Below are 22,726 nucleotides of genomic sequence, written 5' to 3' on the forward strand. Positions count from 1 at the left end.
TCGACTGGTCATCTAAAAAAAAAAAATACAGTCTGTTCTGAATTAAACACAAAGGTACTTTCTTTATAGTCTCCGTGTCTTTCTCGTTCGTCATGTGGCTTCATGTTCTCTTGTAATGTAACTCTGCTAGGCTCTGTCTGTGGCTGGCCTGGGGTCAGGGTTAACCGAGGCACTGGTTGTAAATCCATTTGAAGTAGTGAAAGTGAGCCTACAGGCCAACAGGGATTCATTCAAAGTGGTAAGAGGCTGCAGCTGCTAATTGTCATCACGCTATTGTTTTTGGCTTTTGCCTTGTCATAGAGGGTCCTGGTGACGTTGTTTCTGTGTTTCTTCCATGCAGCAACCCTCTACTTTTGCACAGGCCAGAAATATTATAAACACAGACGGCTTTGGTCTCCGTGGGCTTAATAAGGGCCTGACCTCCACGCTAGGACGGCACGGCGTCTTCAACATGATCTACTTTGGTTTCTACTTTAATGTTAAGGATGCCATTCCTGCGAGTCAGGTAAGCAAATTTCAAATTCTTTCATTGATTCACCTTCAGTGTTGTTTAAAATATGAATTATTGTCTTAAATATTTAGCAAAAGGTCTTTCTTTTGTTTTTGTTTCTTAAATGTTTGTATAGAAGAGACATCTTTAGTTCCAGAGTGGACCTTTTGGTGAAAAGATTATTTTTGGCGAATATGTATGGAATCTTTTCTGTCCACAAAAAGGTTCTTTATATTTGAAAAGTGTTTCAGAATATTAAAGGTTTTGTTCAGCCAAAAATGAAAATTCTGTTGTTAACTATTCTCCCTTATGTAGTTCCAATCCTCTGAGACCTTTGTTCATCTGCAGAAGTTAAAGGGATAGTCCACCCAAAACTATACTGACTAGTTACTCACCCTCAAGTGGTTCCAAATTGCTATGAGATTATTTATTTTGTTGATCACTAAAGAAGATATTTTGAAGAATGCTAAAAAACTTAGTCGGGAAAGCAAATACTATGGAAGGCAGTGGTTAAAGGCGTCCTGCTTACTATAAAATATTTTCTTTTGTCGAGAAAGTAAGACTAACAGGTTGGGGACAAATAAAGGCTGAGTAAATGATGATAGAAATGTAGTTTTGGTTGAACTATGTTCTTTAAGATATTTTAGATGAAATCTGAGAGCTCTCTTATCCTATATAGACAGCATTGGTCCAGAAAATTAATCAATTAATTTCAAGCATTGTCAACAATGTGACTTGACTTCAGTCATTCAACTGTAATCATATAAAGCTTCAAGAACACATTTGTGCACTAAAAAAAATATGTAAAAATGACTGTTTACCTTTGTCTACATGTTTATTATGGGCAAATATTTTTATTGTTGTGTGTTGCACTGATGACTGTAATGACATTGTCATACTGTAGTAATCACACACTGTGACCTGAAGGGGAATATAAGACAAAGGTGAACCTAGTTGTTTTTGTAAAGTCCCATAAAATGTTTTGACAATGTTTTTGGTTCTTTTTCTTGAGATGGTTGCTGTCTGTGTAGGGTCAGAGAGCTCTTGGGTTTCATCTAAAATACAAGGGTCAGCAATCAATAACAGAATTTTTGGTGAACTAATCCTTTAATATGTGTTACACTATGAAAAACATTAAATAGTTCCTTTATAAACTGTTCATTTAACTATTTGCTTCTTTGAGGAACCAAAAATGGTTCTACTGTGGCCTTTATTTAGATTTTTTTTTTATTTCTATGAAAAACATTCAAATATTCTACAGAACCTTTTCCTCTACTAAAAAAACTTCTTGTGGGATGGAAGGGTCCTGCAGACTATAGAAATGTTCATCATGTAACCATTTTCAAGAACAATTTAATCTGTAATCAGTTACTGATTTCTAAGTAAGGAATTTCGAAGTAGCACTGAAAGTACAATAAAGTTTGTTCCATATGAATAGAAGTTTTAAAGTCCTGTAAAGCAAACTCAACTCAAGAAATTTGCTGTGTCCCAAAGTTAAAATTTGGTGAGCTTGGCCTGCAAATTCATATTATGTGTGAACAATGAAGAATAAATACATCACAAAATTACCTCTTGGCTGAACTGAAACAAATAAGAAAAAATTAAGAGGAAGAAGTGTGTATGCTATATTTTTAAATTAGGATATATTCAGCCTGATCTTAAAGGAAACACAACTATTTTATGTTTTGTCAGTTTAGTGTCTAATTCATACTAGTTCAGTCGTAGGAAAATGCATGGTTTAAAAAAGGAGGCGTGGCACCCAACCCCACCCCTAAACCCAACTGTCGTTATGGATATGCAAATTCTGCTAAATTGTATGAATGAGATTATGAATGAGATCATAAGAATTAATGCGAATTTGCCACTAAATTAAAAAGTTACGAATGGCCGTGAGATACTGTTGGATATATTAGGTACCACAGAATGTGATGTTATATTATAAACTTCACAGTGTACATCTAGTCCATTTTATGTGTTTGTTTATCTCCACGTTTTGCCGATAGAATCTGAGAATCCTTTTCTTTTTATGTGATCTTTTCAACATATGGTTAGTGACACAGTTGATATTAAAAACATATATAGGCGATTTTATACCCAAGCAAAAATGAATGTTGAATTTTTAATGAATGCATTTCCTGTCAGGGAGCAAATTCCATTTATATTGCATGCATATTTCATCTAGTTATTTATGATGCATAAAGAACTGTATTTATCTGCCATGTGTTACATGAGTAAACCACTTTCTTAAAACTCTTAGTTCAAGCTTTACAACTACAATGGAGTAATGCAGCTTTTCCACCTATACTTTAGAATTTGTTCTGGTTTTTATGAGCAAAATAAATCATACATTTTTACTATGATTTACCAAAGACAGCCACAAAAATGACATTCTACTTAGATAGCAAAGAAAATAAGTCATATCGTCACCTTAGAATTATAAGGTTCTATCTAACCTTTTTTTTGTCAAAATTTAGTTATTTACAAATTCTTATTAAATGACAACTTATTTACATTATGTCATGTTTTTTTTATAAGTTGTTTACATTTTAAGTCTTTTTATTTAAAAAAAACAAAAAAGGTTTTTTTTACAAAGTTGAACTCTTGCTTGGCTCTATAAGGTTCTTTCTGCATGTGAGCCAATCAGCATTTTTAATGTACGCACGAGGACCAATCAGGATCGGCTTTCTTTGTCAGACTGCTCCATTGAGAACGGGAAACACCAGAAAGGAAAAATCACACAAGATCAGAGTCGACTAAATAATGCCGCACCACGCAAAACTGAGATGTGTGTAATGTGATGATTTAAAAGCATTTCTTGACATTGAAATTCATTCATTTTCTTATCGGCTTAGTCCCTTTATTAATCTGGGATGCGACCCATCACTGGGAAACACCCATACACACTCATTCACAAACATACACTATGGCCAATTTTAGCTTACCCAATTCACCTGTAACGAATGTCTTTGGGCTTGTGGGGGAAACCAGAGCAATCCCACACCAACACAGGAAGAACATGCAAACTCCACACAGAAATGCCAACTAATCCTGCCGAAGCTCGAACCAGTGACCTTCTTACTGTGAGGCGATCGTGCTACCCACTATGCCACCGCGTCACTGACATTGAGATGAAATGTTAAATTTTACATTGTTGAAAAAGAAATGAATATTTAAAAAATGTATTTATTAAATGTGAAATATATTTATTCGTTTACATATAATCAGTGAAACACTTTCAGTGTTTATTAAACTCATTTGGACATTGTCTGTTTCTTTTAAAGTCTTTCAATTTAATATTAAGCCTTGAAGGGTAAATACTTAATTTAATTAATAAGGCATATAATTTAATCAATGTCATTCAATAATTCATATAAAGCATAAAATGCAATCAATACTAACATATTAATTAGATAAAACTAACATCTGCACAAGAAAAAAAAATATTTAGCACATTTATTTTTATATATAAAAAATATTTAGGACATATATTTATTCTTGAGAAGTAATGCTTCAATGAATGATCTGCCACATAGAACCTTATAATCCCAAGTGGAAAATGCCTTTTCAGAATGAGAAGCTTCTTTCTGCATTTACCGTGGTTTATTTACTCCAATTTGCTAATGTAAGAGAACTTTAATAATTTACATTTAGAGAACCCTTAAGGTCTCTGTCATGTTAATGTATGAAAGACAAATGTTACACACATATTGTTTGCTATATGGAATCCAAAACCTCAATATCTCAAAATCCTTTAGAACGCAGATAGAACCTTATAATTCTAAGGTGATGATATTTAGAACAAAAATCATTTGATGACTAAATAAAAGACTCACCCAAAAATAAATATATGACATATATATTTTAAATATTTATTTATTTATTTATTTATTTTCCTGTTGGAAACTGGAAAACATAGACTTCCATAGTACTTGTTTGTTCCTACTATAGATGGTAATGGATAGTGGTATTCAACAAGAGAAAAAAAAGAAGAAGAAAAAAGGTTCGGATTTTGTCAAGGGTGAGAAAATTATGAAATAATCTTTATTTTTGGTTGAACTATCCTTTTAAGAATAACAATGCAGCCCTAAAATACTAATTAATTGTCATTTTAAATCATTATACTCCACCACTACCCTTCAAACCTAGGTTTTAGCCGTTTTTCTATCAAAAAGGTAATCATTTACAATTTAGTATGATCACTTATACTTTTACATATTAAAATAAGTACAGAATTTTGTAGCATGTTGTTCAGTGTTGCCAGATTAGGCTGTTTTGAATTTGATTGTAGGGTAAAACATGGCATAGGCAGGTGAACGACATTTAGGGCGGTTTTAAAACGTAAATTTTACATGCACCTTATTTAACAAAACATAACTGTGTGCTCCTAATCCATTCAGTTAGTAGTGACCAGAGCATAGCGCAAACTGCACAGGCCCACCTGCAAGAGGAGTTGAAGGAAAGTTGTATCAAAATCTCCCCAGACAAACCTGTCTCACCTTCATGTGTACGCACATCACACAGTGCCTGCAGTTAAACTCACAGCGGTTTATCATAACACTTATTGTTTTGTTTTTTTTTACCTGCAAACAAACATAGAAGAGTTGCATGATTGACAAGCCGCACCTAACTATGTTCAAAAGATTTTAAAACGCCAAATGAGATGAATATATTTATTAGCCGAAAAGAAAATGAATTATTTAATCTAACATTTTGGCAGGTTTTGGACAGCTTTTAAACAACAATGGCATAACTGATGGCCACACTGATGTTGTTTCTTTAATACAGATATAACTTATTGTACTGAATGAGGATAAATATTTTGTTCGCCCTTATTTTAACATTTCACTTTGACATAATGCATATGACACATTAAAGCAGACCTTTTGCTTGCATTTATGCTCATAAATAAAATCATTTTTGTAAATGTATTTATATGAACAAACCAAAATTTAGACAACTCATCTTATTTATTTAATTTTATTTTCAAATACATTAACATTACAATATAATATCAGGAAAATATGGTAAAGTCTGCACAGAAAATAACATCTGAACAGACAAAAAAAGAAAAGTAATCATAAACATCAATCGAAAAAAAGAACAAACGTCTCATCTTTGATGCATCTTCCAAAACTTTCGATTTGAGATGCGCGACCAAAAGTAAGATGAAATGAAGAGTTGACTTTTCAAACACATCCACAAGCTGATGAGCCGATAAATATCTGTGTCTTAGCAAATGAAAGCAGGGATCAGCCAAGCACATTAACAGAAGGAGAGAGAGAGAGAGAAAGAAGAGGGAGGAGGAGAGGAGCTGCTAAGATAAACCTCACTAATACCTTCCCTGTTTGCTCTCCATCACATCCTCAAAGGTTCAGATTACACATCCGGCAGGGCTCAACTCCCAAACAAAAGTTAATTTTGTTTAATGGAAACGTTACCGTACGCCTGTTCCACATGTATAAACTGGAGCATTAGATTTACTCAAATGAACTAATTGGAAGCAGACTGAGGTATTTGTTGGGGAAGGGGGGGGGTTTACAGTTGAAGTCCTACTGAAGATTTGTATTCCCCTTTCAGCTGGTGCTAGAATCGGCATTGCTAAGAAGCCAAAAACCTCCAGCGCTCAATCGTATGCTCAAACTCTGATTTCACTGTCCAATTTTTACATATCTCAAAAGCAGATCTGGCTTTTTACTCTGAACTTCTACTTTTTTCCCTCAAATAAGTCACTCATTCTTTCTGGAGCAATCTTTCTCCATTGCTTTCAAGCCATCAACCATCACAGATCTGCATTTCAAAGAACGTTTGCATTAAAGCTCATGGAAAAGTGTGCTGCAGATGTAATATCACTGAAGAGAGTGTTTGGTGTGGATTTTACAAATTAGTTTTCTTTGCTCACCGAGGCTCCACCTTTAATGCGGTGGGACGTTCGCTTGAGCTGTTGATGCTGGGTGTCCTTCTGGGCTTCTGTCATTTGTAAAAAATATCCTGGCCAATTAGATGTCTTGGTTCGTGCTTCTTTTAGGTACAGTATTACACCAGTGTCGAGTCGCAGACCAATTAACCAAATTGTCCCCATATGCCTCCCAGTCTGCCTGCATGAACTCGGTTTATAAATCCTCTCCCAAAGTTTGCCCTCGGTCACGTGACCTGTTTTGTCCAATCGTAGAGCCTCGTGAAGAACCAGTCTGTGCCCCCGCTATACCATAAAATGATCTGGGTTTTTCAATTCCAGGTCTGCTATTTCATCTTTGGCTGCTTCTTTCACTTGCTTGTTTTTTTTTTCTCCTTCCATCTGCATTTTCATATCTGGGGTTATTAGTTGCTTTATCTGCTTTACGTTGCGTCTGTGTTTGGTTATTTGCATTTTCCGATCAAGTAGAGTGTTATCGCAGAGTTTTGAATATATGACCCTAGCTATAAAACTGTCAGCAGAAAGTTGTCGTTTTATTGGTCATTAATGGAATAGTCCCCTAATAGTGCACGAGCAATCAACTGCACTACTTCAGTTATTTCTTTTGCAAAAGCAAATCTCAGAGGTACAACAAGGTTTGTCTGTAAACGTTAAAATGTTCCCTGTTTTATTTATAAAGTAACATGATGTAAATACTATTCATTCATTTTCTTTTTGGCTTAGTCTTCTTATTAATCAGGGGTCGCCACAGCGGAATGAACCACCAACTTATCCAGCATATGTTTTACACAGCGAATGCCCTTCCAGCTGCAACCCAACACTGGGAACAATCATATATATAAAAAAAATATTTAATTTGATGTTTCCTATACAGTAATTTAATATTTAATGGTATTTATTATTTAAAATATGCATTTGAATATAGTATCTTAGATCATTTGTTGTGTTTTTGTATTTTCTATACTTTATAGTTTATCTTTTATATGTCTGTTTGAATTCTATTTTTAAGAACATTTAATATATTAAATTAGGGGCGACGCGGTGGCGCAGTGGGTAGCACTGTTGCCTCACAGCAAGAAGGTTGCTGGTTCTTGCCTTGGCTGGATTATTGCGGTTTCTGTGTGGAGTTCGCATGTTGTCCTCTTGTTCACATGGGTTTCCACCGGGTGCTCTGGTTTTCCCACACAAGTCCAAAAACATGCTAAAGGTGAGTTGATTGAACAAAATTGTCCGTAGTGTTTAAGTGTGTGGATGAGAGTGCATGGGTGTTTTCCAGTAATGGGTTGCGGCTGGAAGGGCATTTGCTGTGTAAAACATATGCTGGATGGGTTGGCGGTTCATTCCGCTGTGGTGACCCCAGATTAATAAAGGGACTAAGCCGAAAAGAAAATGAATGAATGAATGAATTATACATTAAATTAAACTGAAAGAACTATCTGAAATATAAGTTTATAAATACACTGTATATATCTATTTATTTATTTGTAAATTTTATCAGTTAACATTATTTTAGATTAATTTAGTTCATTTTATTTAAGGTAGAAAATGGTAAACTAATAAACAACACTCCTGTATTTATTTGACATTACATCACATTTAAAGTCAGGTTTACATCTGAATGTACAGACTATTCCTTCAATGCATATTTCACATCTTTAACAATTACGAAAGTTTACTATTGTTTGTGTCTTTTATTTATAGCAAATATATAATATTGCTAAATGTGCTGGTCATCATTAATTCTAAGCCAATCAAACTCAATAATTGAAATGAAGTCATAACCTCTCTCTCTTTCTTTCTGTAAACACACAATCTAGGGACACGGTTTTCAGTGACGAAAAGTAGGAAGTTCCCATGTTTACTAAAATATTTCAAATAAAATAAGAAATTAAAGTGTACTAAAATAGTTGCAATAGGCAGCACGGTGGCGCGGCATATAAACAATTATTACAGTTGTAAAGTGATTATATAATACACATGCATATATATATACACACACTTCAACTCATTCATTCATTCATTCATTTTCTTTTCGGCTTAGTCCCTTTAATAATCTGGGGTCAGCGAAATGAACCGCCAACTTATCCAGCATGTTTTTACGCAGAGAATGCCCTTCCAGCTGCAACCCATCTCTGGGAAACATCCATTCACACCCATTCACACACATACACTATGGCCAATTTAGCTTACCTATACCACGTCTTTGTACTTGTGGGAGTAACCAGAGCACGCAGAGGACACCCACGCGAACGTGGGGAGAACATGCAAACTTCACACAGAAATGCCAACTGACCCAGCCAGGGCTCGAACCAGCGACATTCTTACTTTGAGGCGACAGCACTTCCTTCTGCGCCACAGCATCGCCCCACGTTATATATATATATAGTTGAATCAGAATTATGTTTAACAATGATGTTTAACAGAGCAAGGAAATTTTCACATTATTTTATATAATTTTTTTCTTCTGGAGAAAGACTTATTTGTTTTATTTCGGCTTATTTCGGCAAGTTTTTTATTTTTTCTGTTTAACGGAGAGAATTTTTTTCAGCACATTTCTAATAATAATAGTTTTAATAACTCATTTCTAATAATGGATTTATATTCTCTTTACCATGATGACAGTAAATAATATTTTACTTGATATTTTTCAAGACACTTCTATACAGCTTAAAGTGACATTTAAAGGCTTAACTAGGTTAATTAAGGTAAATAGGCAGGTTAGGGTAATTAGGCAGGTTATTGTATAACAATGGTTTTTTCTGTCGGATATCGAGAAAAAATATAGCTTAATGGGGCTAATAATTTTGTCCCTAAAATGGTGTTTTGAAATTAAAAACTGCTTTTATTCTAGCCGAAATAAAACAAATAAGACTTTTTCCAGAAGAAAAAATATTCTCGGACATACTGTGAAAATTTAATAAACACCATTTGGAAAATATTTAAAAATGGAGAAAAAAATTTGAAGGGGGCTAATAATTCTGACTTCAACTGTATATATATATATATATATATATATATATATATATATATATATATATATATATATCCTTGTTTTTCTTCCTGCGTCAGGTCAGTAGACGGACTAAAGTCCAGTTGAGATGAAGCATCGAGCACACTAACTGTATTTTAGGGAACTGATTGATATTGATACTTGGGTGGAAAAGGAGTTATTTCTATCTAGGGCAACAAGGTGTTGTATGACTAACCTAGATAGAGTTCCTGACCCCTGTTTGAAACTAGTGTTGTTCTAAATCAAGTGTACATGGGAAACCATGAGCTTGGCTAAACCAAAATTATTATAGAGAACAGAAGTCAGTTATATTTATAATAATGGCCATGACCTGATTAGAAACAATATTGCCTTTAACTCAATTATGTAAATCTATGGGGACTAATCACAAATACTTTAGAATAAGCAAGAATAGAAATGGCCATCTAAAAGTATTAGTCAACTGCTGAGACTGCTGAGAGTGTGACCATAAGGGACCCCACCGGCCGAGGTGATTCCTCTGAGTGACATGAGCACCCGAATGAACAAATGTAATAGTTACAAAGACAAGGTTCAAACATTCATCTAAATTATATTTTGATATAATATTCTTAATGTTTTATAATTGGAGGCAGATATAATGAAAGATAAATATATTAACATTCTTAACTACCTCATATTAAATATGTAGTCAGATATGAGTAAATTTAAAGAAATTCAACATTGTGTACTGGAAAGATTGAACACCCACTGAACTTTCATCCAGCAGTAGACACCTTCACTGGGCCGACTGGCTTGACCCTACAGTCTGTAATATCTCACAGTCTGTCCTATTTTAGCCCTTTAAACACACTGTAAAAATGTTTGTGAATTAACCTAAAATGTAAAAATGACACAGTAAAAATATGTACCTGTTTAACAGTAAGTTTCCTTATTATATACAGTAAATAACCTTAGAACTAGTTTTTGTCTGTGTAACAAAGTTAAGTTGTGTAGATATTAGTGCTTTAAAACATTGATCACTGACAAAAAAATTTACAAAATATGGTAATTTACCAATTACGTTTCCATGTTTAAAATAGTTTACTTCTATAACTACAAAATACGGTAATTTACCAATCACGTTACTATGTTTATAATAGTTGACTTCTGGTAACTATAGCTACAAAATATGGTAATTTACCCATTATGTTACCATGTTTATAATAGTTTACTTCTGGTAACTATAGCTACATAATACGGTAATATACCATTTATGTTACCATGTTTATAATATTTATAATAGTTTACTTCTTATAACTATATCTACAAAATACGGTAATTTACTAATTACGTTACCATGTTTATAATAGTTAACTTCTGGCAACTATAGCTACAAAATACAGTAATTTACCAATTACGTTACCATGTTTATAATAGTTTACTTCTGGTAACTATAGCTACAAAATATGGTAATTTACCTATTACGTCGCCATGTTTATAATAGTTTACTTCTGGTAACTATAGCTACAAAATACGATAATTTACCAATTACGTTACCATGTTTATACTACTTCTGGTAACTATATAGCTACAAAATAGGATAATATACCATTTACATTACCCTATTTATAACAGTTAAATTTTGGTAACCATAGCTACAAGATACAATAATTTACCATTTACATTATCATATTTATAGTAATTAAATTCTGGTAACCACAGCTACAAAATACTGCAATTGACTAAAATTTCATATAGTTTTTTACATTACTATTAACAATTAAATTTCAATTTGTGTGTGTGTTTTTTTTTTATTATTTTTTATTATTATTATTACATTACCTTATTTTTAACAGCTAAATTCTGGTGACCACAGCTACAACATGTGATAATTTAAATATGATTAAAACATTTTTTAGATTACTTTTAACAGTTAAATTTTGTAACCATACCTACAAAATACAGTAATGTACTGTACATTTTACAGATATTTCTTTTTATAGTGCTGCTCAGGTATTCTGCTTTTCTATAATCAGTCCCAGTCATTTCTCTCTCTCTTTCTGTCTGTCAGGACCCTCGGCTGGAGTTCATGAGAAAGTTTGCCATTGGTTTGGTGTCGGGAACGGTTTCATCCTGCGTGAACATTCCTTTCGATGTGGCTAAAAGTCGAATCCAGGGTCCTCAGCCTGTTCCAGGAGAGATCAAGTACCGCAGCTGCTTTCAGAGCATGGCACTGGTGTACCGTGAGGAGGGGTAAGACCTGAGCCACAGCTTCAGGTGTCATAATAGGCTTTAACCAAATCCTAACAGCAGCAGGCTTCACCTGCAACAGAAAGAAATGACACAATATTTTCTACTTATCATTTGCCCATGGGGACAAAAAAGCAAGTTTAAACAACCTCTAAATCTCTATTTATTTGGTCCTTTTGATCTGAAGAACATGATTTAGTAAATTCTAAAAATAAATACTAATTTAGTTTGTGTCATTTCATTTGTCCAGATCTGTGTGAGTGACATAAATTTGATAGATGTAGTTACATAAATATAAAACATAAGTGCAGAAATGTTCCAACCTCTCTCCACAGTTATGCTGTGTCAGGGATACATGGCTATTTTTTCATATGAATTTATTCCAACATACATGATTTAAATTGTTATGCATAAAAACGTAAATGCACATATTCTGTGATGAGCATGTTCTTTAGTTCATACTTTAACATTTATTATGATTTGTATTATTACATGTTATATATGTTTTAGTCGGCAGCTAGCTCTCTGCAACTCTCACATGGTCGCCCACTGAAGCTAAGCAGGGCTGCGCCCGGTCAGTACCTGGATGGGAGACCACATGGGAAAACTAGGTTGCTGCCGGAAGTGGTGTTAGTGAGGCCAGCAGGGGGCGCCCAACCTGCGGTCTGTGTGGGTCCTAATGCCCCAGTATAGTGACGGGGACGCTATACTGCTCAGTGAGCGCTGTCTTTCGGATGAGACGTTAAACCGAGGTCCCGACTCTCTGTGGTCGTTAAAAATCCCAGGATGTCCTTCGAAAAGAGTAGGGGTTTAACCCCGGCATCCTGGCCAAATCTGCCCACTGGCCTTTGTCCATCATGGCCTCCTAACCATCCCCATATTCAATTGGCTGCATCACTGTCTCCTCTTCACCAATCAGCTGGTGTGTGGTGTGCGGTCTGGCGCAAAATGGCTGCCGTCGCGTCATCCAGGTGGATGCTGCACACTGGTGGTAGATGAGGAGATTCCCCCCACTGTGTAAAGCGCTTTGAGTGCCCAGAAAAGCGCTATAGAAATGTAAGGAATTATTATTATTATTATTATTAGTAATATGGTTTTGTGTACTATTAATTAGTTGTTGAAGCTTTTTATAGTTTTAATCCTAATCTTTTTATGGTGGCATCAGGGATTTTTTTTCTCTTATGTGTTTTATAGTTGATGTGTTTGTGTATATAGTTATATTTTATAATTTTATCATTATTACTTGCAAAATAGTTTTTCTATCTATTTTTTCTATAAATAGATTTTCTGCTTATTAATGTGGGGGGAAATACAGCTTTTAATATAAAAAACATTTAGTGTATAATTACAAATAGCAATTATTTGGTTAGTTACAACAATGAGAAATATTTTCTTGCATTCAGCTAAAAAAATGTGTAAATGATTGATTGTTTTCAGTTAAAATACATGTTATTTGAAGAAAATAATAAATATATACGGCGGTTCATTCCACTGTGGCGACCCCTGATAAATAACAAGGTCTTTAAAAGTCTTAAAATTACTAAAATTTCAAAAACAAAATTTTAGGCCTTAAAAAGTCTTAAATTCACTGAAATATTGTGGTGTGGGTCTTAAATCATTTTTAACAGGTCTTCATTTTTTTATGTCTATGTAAAGCTACCCAATCAGGCTAACACCCATACATTTACATAACATTCCATCTCAATAAAGGTTTTAACAAGTGTTTATTTATTAACTCAATTGACCGTTATAGTTTAATTATCTTCTTTAAATAAAATTAGTTTTTAATGTCTTTTTTTCTTACTTGGCCTTTTAAAAAAAATCAGGCTTTTAGCCTGATGTTAGTCTGAAATTTAATTCATACAGGTCTTAAAAAGTCCTGAATTTGACCTGCAAAAACTCTGAAATAAGCGACTAAGCGGAGGGGAGATTAATGAATGAGTATATGAAGAGTTTAGATGCAAAAACCTCAAAAAGCCGTTTAAAATTTCCTTAAAGAATTGGCATTTTCTACACAGTCCTGTGTGTAGGTTCAGTAATTTCAAGTTTATGGCACAGAATATACTCTTTTAAAGGTCTTCAAAATTAAATAACTCAACAATAAACATAGGAGTCTGAGAAAAATGCTTATTTTTGATGGAAATTTCAGATTGCACTTTGTGGTTTTTGCATCTGAAGTCTTTATATATAGCTAGATATTAATACATTTAATCTGCAAGCATGCATTAAATAAAATTATATGACCCCAAATTATTTGCTTTATTGATTTGTATTTAGTAAGTAGTAAAATCATAATTTTAACAATCTTGACTGCATATTAATATCAAAAAGTCCACTCTTAATAACTTACAAACTTTTTACCATTTAATGACAAATAAGAATAAGATCCAAAACTGAAAATTCAGTCATTTCAGTAAACATCTAATGCAATTTCAATTTTGCATTTCAGCATGCAAATCCTGAAATCAACTGACATCCTAATATAACTTGTGTCCATTGACACTGTAAACTTTGTGCTGATTCTGAAATGATCTGGAGTCTCTAATGATGTCAATCAGCATCTCCATGAATTGAGAAGCCTCATGTGATGTTTAAGACAAAATCAGTAGGTTCATGACTTCTCGGATGGTCCGCTCACTCTGTACAAAGGCAACAGCAGCTCATTCCTTATTAAAGACCAGAAACTGGGGCCTTGTGTGTGTTTGTGTGTGTGTGTGTGTGTGCGTGCATGCGTGCGTGCGTGCGTGTGTGTGTGTGCGTGCGTATGTGTGTGTGCGTATGTGTCTGAGTTAAATAGAGACACTGAAGCTGTTTTAGTTTTAGGGGTGCTGAGAGGGTACCCCATCCTGTCCAGCCCTCTAACACGACACAGTCCTGGCTAATTAGTGGTCCCTATGGGAGACGTCGTTAAGCAGGTCCTAACGAGGCGCGCGGCGCTCAGCGGGTCAGTCTAATCAGACAGCGGGGCAGAGAGGAAGTGGCTCAAGCCTTATTAACACCAGCACAAGCAGAGGACATGAGGCTGAGCGCCAGGCGCAATGCCACAGTCCAGCTTGAACACATTAGGGCAGGTACACAAGCTATTAGTGCCCTTTACCTGCTCCAGCATCACACACACATCCCGCCACTGTGGAGTCTAGCCTTTCGTTGTATGCTAAGTATAGGGCTGTACAATAAATCAAACAATTTTGGCCATCAATAATTATTTATTTACAATCATAGATATAAAATGATCATTGTTCCCCATTCTGTCCTTTTTCCAGCGGTGTGCTTTTGTTCCTCTAAAAAAGCAGTTTTCACATGCAAATCAGGAAATTATGTAACGTGTTTCTAAAACCGCTAAAGAGAACTTGTGCTTCCTCAGAAGTGTATCTAACATGGACTCATTGGAAATACGTGCTTCAGCCTACATGTTTGGTGAAACCGCAAAACATTCTTAAACACACGCTTGACTGCAGTTCCTATATAAAACACTATGGGGCAGTACGACGGCAACAACTTTTGTTTCTTTTCACACTAATGATATTTACAGGAACATTTTATCATTTGATTAAACGATTATATTAATGCAATTCTTGGCACAACACCAAATAAATATAACAAAACAATTTAACAGTGTCTATGATTTGTAATTAAATAAGTTTGTCTCACCTATCTGTCTCCATATGAACAACTTTTCTGTTGTGGTCAGTTTGTTCGGTAGCTCACTTTGTCCGATGTTGTAATGCTAAGCGCTTAAATTTTAGACTGATGAAACACCTCCACAAAAGAGTGTTATGTGTTTAAGTAATTAAGTTGCAAAAGACATTTTTACAACGTTATTTACAATAATTAAAATTTACAATTTATTAATTATTAAACATTATGTGGTTGCACTGCCCTTTTCTCATATGTGGGTTTTTGAAAACACTTTATATTAAGTGGCCTTAATTACTATATACTTACACTAGAAAATAGGTACAATATACTTATTGTGTTCTTAAAGTATTGCACTCCACTTCTGGTCATCTTGAAGTGGGATACGGGTAAGGTTAGAGACAGTTCTGGGGATAGGTCAACAGTGTAGTTCTGAATGTAATTACAGCATATAGATGTAAAATAGATTAAAATATTAGTACAGTGTAAAAACATGTATGTACATAATAAAAGCATTGTGCTAAATTATTAATTTCAATGTAAGTACATAGTAATCAAGGCCACTCAATATAAAGTGGGGCTGAAAACACTATTGGTTGGGTTTAGGGTCAGTGGTTTGCTGGTCTAGGTGACCTGATAAGACCTGCATTACCTTTGATGTGTACAAGACTCCTATATGAAACGTATACCAAAACATACCCTGAGTCACGACATTCACAAAAATGTAGACAGTTACCTCTAGTGGTTTATCATCTGAAACATGCAATAAAAATGTACCCGGAGCAAAGTATTTTACGTTTTGCAAAAAATTTCTATGATGAGGATTCTCAAGAGGATTACGTGCCTAATAATTATATAAACCTTCTTCTGTCATGTAATAAATATACAGTTGAGAATGAAAATACATGCGTAAATTGGATCTGTGTGGCTCTTTAAGGGAAAGCGGCCTTTATTCCTGCTGCTGACTGTGCGCTTAAATTGATAATTCACCCAAAAATGAAATCTCTGTCATCATTTACACATTCTTGTTTGAGTCTCCAATTTGAGTTTTTTTCTATTGAACACACCACAAGTATTTTAAAACATGCTGGTTGATGGTACCTATTGACTGCCATAGTATTTTTTCCAAATATGGAAGTCAATTGGCACCATCAACCAGCATTTTTCCAAATACTTACTTAGTGTTCAACAGAAGGAATAAACTCATAAAGGTTTCAAAATCACATGAGGAAGAGAAAATTGAAGGAAGTTTTCATTTTTTGGTGAACTATCCCTTTAACCCCTTTAATGCTAACCACACTGTAAAAAAAGCCTTCATGTTGATTATGGAAACTAATTCAAAAGTTGCAAATATAGGAAGATTGAACATAACCCAATTAATTAAAGGAAATAAAATGTGTGGTTTCAGCCCATTTTAAATAAGTGTTTTGAACAATTATTTTTGAGTGAACAAAAAAACTAATTCACCATCACTCACAGCTCTTGAGTGAATGACTTTTGTAGCTTTTATAAGTGCTACATTCAAGTGTTCTAAAGTAATGAGATGTGTGTAAGAATGATCAGAAGTTAAGGGAATAGTTTATTTATGCACCCTGATCTTCCAAAGAAGGATAGTTTAACCTTTGTGTATCCTTATGGACATTGTTGTCTCCTTATTTTTCTGTTCTTTTTTTCTTTTTGATTATTTTGACTGTGTTAATGCAAACTGCATACATTTAGCAAATAAAAAATAAATTAAAAAAAAGTAGTTTTTCCCTTACTTGATGTACAAAAAATTTTTACACTCAGGGCCGTAAAGACACAAATGATCTGAACTTCCAACTGATCGATTTACAGCAGCAATATTTTATCTAAGTCAGTTAATTTCAACATTTTTGTCTGCCGATGTGTAACTTCTTTGGGTTTGTTCTTGCATATCAAGTACAGTTGACCTTTAGTTTACCATATTAAACTGCATTTATTAAGTTCTAAATGTGCATTGATTAATATAAATAAAATCCTAACTGAATGTGAGAACCTATTGCATTTGGGGACGTTAACATTTGAATTGAAAATTGTAAGTGCAATTGAAAATTGGCCATCACTAACACAAACTCCATGCTTTTAGAAGACTTAGTAGTATAGCTTATTGGAGTCGCTGCATTGTGCAAGAAAAAAACACTGCATTAAAGGGATAGTTCACCCAAAATTGAAAATTCTGTGATCATTTACGCATTTTTTATTTGTTCCAAACCTAGAGTTTGTTAATCACAAAATAAAATATTATGAAGAAAACTGGAAGCCTGATTTTTTATAGTATCTGTTTTTTTCTACTATGGGAGTCAACGATTACTGGTTTCTAGCTTTCTTCATAATGTTTCTTTTAGGTTCAGTAGAAAACAAACGTAAAAAAAAGTTTGGAACCAACTGACAACAATTACATAGTGAGTACATTTTCATTTGTGGGTGAACTATTCCTTTTACATTTTTCATTTTTCTTCATTAGTTTCTAACAAATAAAACTGATGCCTATGTCTAACTTTCTCCTTCTAGATATCTTGCCTTATACAAAGGACTGATTCCCAAGATAATGAGACTTGGACCAGGTAACATAACATATGATAAACATATAATAAATGTTTTGCCATATTAAAGTGATGCAAAAATGAAAATTATGTCTTGCTAAACTCAATTACAAACATTAAATACGATTTTCAGACTTTTTAGGAAAGTTGTTAGGCTACCAAAAATCTTACAAATATATTTTGTGTGTTTTATGCAGAGGGACAAAGTCATATACAGCTTAAATCAGAATTATTACACCCCCTTTGATTTATTTTCTTTTTTTAAACATTTCTCAAATGATGTTTGACAGAGCATTCATCATTCCCAAATGATGTTTAACTTTAAGCTATATATATATATTTTTTTTAATTCAGGGTGTTTAATAATTCTGACTTCAACTGAAGCTTTGGAGTGGGGTTGAACAAATTATCAATTTTTATTTTTGACAAACTATCCCAATAGCATTACACATATACATACTTTTTACTTTTAGTTCACCCTCACCCTAATGTCGTTCCAAACTCCCAAGATCTTTAATTATCTTTAGAATACAAATTAAGATAGTTTAGGTGAAATCTGAGTACTCTCCCATCCTACATAAACAGCAAGGTTCCCTAATAGTTTAATGTCCAGACAAATACCAAAACACATCCTCAAAACAGACCATATGGCTTCAGTGGTTCCACGGGAATATTATTAAGCTATGAGAATAAAACAAAATAAAGACTTTATTCAGCAGTTTCTTCACCTAAGTGTCAGTATATTGTGCGCATGCAGAAGCTCTGTGCAGTAATGTACAGTATACCTTGGATGCATGCGCGACTTGAATAAAGTGGTTATTTTTATTTTATGTGCGCACAAAAGTATTCTCATATAACTTCATAATATTCCGATTGAACCACATATGATCTGTTTTGAGGACAAGTCGGGAACCTTGCTGTCTATGGAGGATGAGAGTACTCAGATTTCACCTAAAATATCTTTATTTATGTTCTGAAGACAAATGAAGCACTCGGGGGGTTGAAACAACATAAGGGCGAGTAATTAATAACATACTTTTAATTTTTGGGTGATCTAAATCTTTTATTGACAGTTGCTTTCTGTATATAGGAGGCGCAGTCATGCTGCTGGTTTATGAATACATGTCAGGCTGGCTACAGAAGAACTGGTGATCTTCAACAATCTGTACTCCAGGTCTTTCAGACAGAACGCCATACCTAACCCAAACAATCACACTACTAGTGCATTTAATAACCACACTTCCTCAGACATGGCACGTTGGCTCTCCACGACAGCATCGTTACTCCCTGGATCAACCTTACATTCCTACTTTTGTTTATATATCACAGAACACAACTATTGAGACATTCAAGAGTCACCTGTCCACATGCCTGCATATGCAATAGGAACCGCACACCCTATACCAAATACAAACAGCAGCTCGCTTTTAACTCAAATTTAGAAAATATCTGACTGAGCATGACTGAAGCCTGACGGACGCTATCTTTAGCTGGCAACCATTAGACTAGGATTTAGTAAATCTGTGCTTTAAGCACTTGGATATCAAAGTTTCAAATCCAGAATGCAAACAGATTTTTTTATTTAGATAAGAAGGTTGAAATTGTGTTAAAAAGATAGTTGCCCCCAACACCCCCCACCCGACCCAAAAAAATATATATATATATACAATTTCTCAGTTTTCTCTTCCTCAAGTATTTTCAAACTTTTATATTTTCTGGTGAAAACAAATGAAGCCATACAAATACACAGTAGGAATGAAATTATTATGGAAAGTGAATGGCTACTGGTTTTCAGCATTTTTTTTAAATACCTGTGTGTTGTGTGTGTTTAACAGAAAAAAAGAGGCTCAGAGAGGTTTATTTGGCTGAACTATCCCTTTAAGCATATCTTACTCAGGCAAAGGGGTATTAATAAATTTTGTAACTATATGAAATGTCTGGTAAATTTTGGCTCAAGCAGGAATTGATTTATGAGTAATCAAACTCAACGGAAGTTTTCTGGGATTTCAAAATCATTTTGGGATAAACAGTGATTGTTAAAACAGCAATTAAGATCTCCCAATCTCCAAAGAGGTTAAAACAGTTCATTTAATGGCTGTATTTTGCTAATAAATGCTCCTGAACTACAATAAATTGGTGTGGTCTTTTGTTGGTGCCTAGGAAAACAACTTTCTTGTTGGAAATTTACTAACGCAGGACTACCACACATTTTGAATAATGAAGTTTTATGATTTTTCCTGTTGCTTGTGATTGTCGGATGAAGATTATTTCACACAATCTTTGTTTTGTCTTTGTCCTTGGTCTGGGCATCAAAGTTTTCAAAACTCCTTGATAGTGCAATGATTTCCATAACCATTGACCTACTACTGTTGAAACACTGTTTGATGTTGTTTAAATCAGATTTTAAAGCTGGATTTAATTCACTGGTTTGAAACTTATAATTCTTTGTTTTTAGTAATAACAGATTACAGTGAGGGAGGAATCTCTGTGGTTTTACTTTGTGGTGACAGTCACTACTAGTGATGAATCACCTGATTTGTTTTATTTTTTTAGCAATCTTTTTTTCTCTCTTTCTCTCTTCCTTCTTACTGCAATCCAGTATGTCATCATAGCATCATAAGCCAAGACGCTCACTCTCACTCATCTCTCCAGGCCTGCAGGCTGCTTCATCATAGCTCAGCACAACTTGAAATAACAAAACTGAAAAATGCAAATAAAATCTAAACAATCAGGACGGCCTCTGAGTGCTGTCATAATAGAAAAATGAAGCTCTTGTCGGTACAGACAGTTTCATATTGTTCGCAGACACTGCTAGCACTGCGTCGCTTAAACACAACTTGTTGGATGAGTTAAAACAATATGTCATCCTTTGAATCCACCCTGACCAGTTCACATTTCCCTCCCCCTCTCTTTAAATGTCATGTTTTACCTCATTCGGTTGACTTAAAGACAGTGAATGCTTTTGTTATACTCGCCTGGTGTCTGCGATGCTCATCCTCTATTTCAACTCTTGTTCGCTGTCAATCCTTTCAACGGCCTTTTGAAGCTTCTCTTCTCCAGACGCATTTTCAGACTGTGCTCATAGTTTCCCGCTAAGACTTTTTCCGAGTCATTTGAAGCATTATATCAGATAATTTATTTTTTTGTTATATAATCCCTTAACCTTTCTCCCCCTTCACTCTTTAGTTTGAAGTTTTTCCTTCATCGCAGAAGTGTGGCAAAGAGATGTGCACTGTAGCCTACCAATGACCAGTGCGTTCCTCTGAGCGCCCGAAACACACTCCCAGCTTCACGAAAGGAAAAACAGTCTGCTTATGGTCAGTCTCCCAAAAAAATCAAATTTGCACCTCGGGCCGGTTCAGTCTGTGCAGTGTCCATACTCCTGTCTGAAGCCTGATTGCACACAGTCAGCTAAAGATAACCATGTGACATTTGACTTGACTTTCCATACGAATTAATACTAAACAGATGTGGGCGCGTGAGCAAGTGTGTTTTCACTTTTCCTCCGTTTCAATGGTGGCTTTAAGATTAAGGTGTTTGTCATGTTTCCTCCTATCACGACTGCACCGCCTTGGAAAAATACACATTTTCTGGGTGTTATTTCAAATGAAAAATTGTGATTTTAAAGTTAGATTAATCTGCAAAAACTTTTTACCAAAGCTCTGAGTTTATATTTCTCCAACAGGCCTGTCTTTTTGTACGTCTGTTGACCCTGTGTGAAATGAACGGCTGTGATATGTGCGTACAGTCGATGCGTTTGTATTGTCAGCAAAGCCAACGTCCGTATCAGTGGCTACAGAGTAGGCAAAATGGCATTCAAAGCTGTCAATTTGAATAGAATAGGGTCTGGGGAGTTGTGACATGCGATGGCCTCTATTTGTGGTGGTTTCGTGTCTGCCTTTTTGGTGGTTTATATGTGCCCAAAACAGCACCTCGATCCTGAAAGCAACGGTCCGTGACCACGGGGTTGGGGTGAAAGTGTTTTCCAAGTCAAATAAGCTGCAATGCCTGCCAGAATGACTGTTTGCACTGCAACATGTGGGGATTGTCTATGTATATCGTAATGTTAGGGACTGTTTGTGTTAGGGTTTTGACTGTAGATGTATTCTGTTTTATTGATCATGTTTTTGTCCAGCAGAAAATGAAGGCAGTGGGTGTTTAAACAGTTGGGAGGCTTTGCCCCATTATGATATGAAGCCCTCAGCGATATAAGCTTTTCCTTTCTATCTTAAATCGTCTCACATCAATTGCCACTTTAGACAAAGCTCAGTCACGAGAGCTCTCAGGAATGTATGGCCATTCATGTAACACCTGAGCGAAATGCCTTGCAATAGTGTTTGTGCGTTCATGTTGCAGCACGTGTGTGTTTTCGTAGAAGTTCAAAGATATGCTATGCAAATCAAATAACTAAAAACAGGGTCTAAATTAATTGCGGCTGGTGTGTATTATTAATTATAGATTTAGTTAGATGTTTTGTTAGCTGTATTTATATATTTTTGTAAAACCATTTTTTTTAGAAATTTGCTGCCTGCTTTTCAGGAATTTTCATGTAACACAGCTAATACTGTTTATAATTACATTTGCATTTACTAAATTAATAAAACTTTTCTAAGTCATTATTTTAATGGAAGGCAGGACACCGAATTTGGTTATTTCCATATATTCTAATATCTCTAAACAAAAAAATATGATTAAATGTGTGGAAATTTACTGTAACTTTAATAGCCATCTTATAATTATTTTAATAGTAATAGAGGTGTAATAGAGGAGCAATTAGGTGATAATAGTGGCAGTTAGTATTTAGAATTACATCAAGGGCTACACCCTGCCAAAAATGTTAAATTTCTTCAACCAAAATATGTGTGAAATATTGACAAGTCAATTGGGTTAAACTTATATAA

General features: G+C 34.6%; 1 protein-coding gene across 6 annotated transcripts in view; it reads left to right on the plus strand.

The window, feature by feature from the left end:
• Positions 1-19,958, plus strand: part of slc25a21 (solute carrier family 25 member 21) — a 203,191-nt gene extending 183,233 nt beyond the window's left edge. For 2 of the 6 annotated variants that reach the window (XR_015512781.1, XR_015512783.1), the window contains 6 exons: positions 131-238; positions 341-505; positions 11,447-11,628; positions 17,628-17,684; positions 17,794-17,846; positions 18,916-19,958. Coding sequence is in view for 3 of the 6 variants with exons in the window: in XM_087289550.1 (XP_087145676.1) it covers positions 131-238; positions 341-505; positions 11,447-11,628; positions 17,794-17,846; positions 18,916-18,977 (570 nt within the window). In the remaining 3 variants the exon portion in view is untranslated. 6 annotated transcript variants of the gene reach the window in all.
• Positions 19,959-22,726: the final 2,768 nt, after the last annotated feature.

The sequence above is a fragment of the Danio rerio genome, chromosome 17, assembly GCF_052040795.2.
Source record: "Danio rerio strain M-AB ecotype USA chromosome 17, GRCz13ab, whole genome shotgun sequence".
In the NCBI taxonomy this organism is placed as follows: domain Eukaryota; kingdom Metazoa; phylum Chordata; class Actinopteri; order Cypriniformes; family Danionidae; genus Danio; species Danio rerio.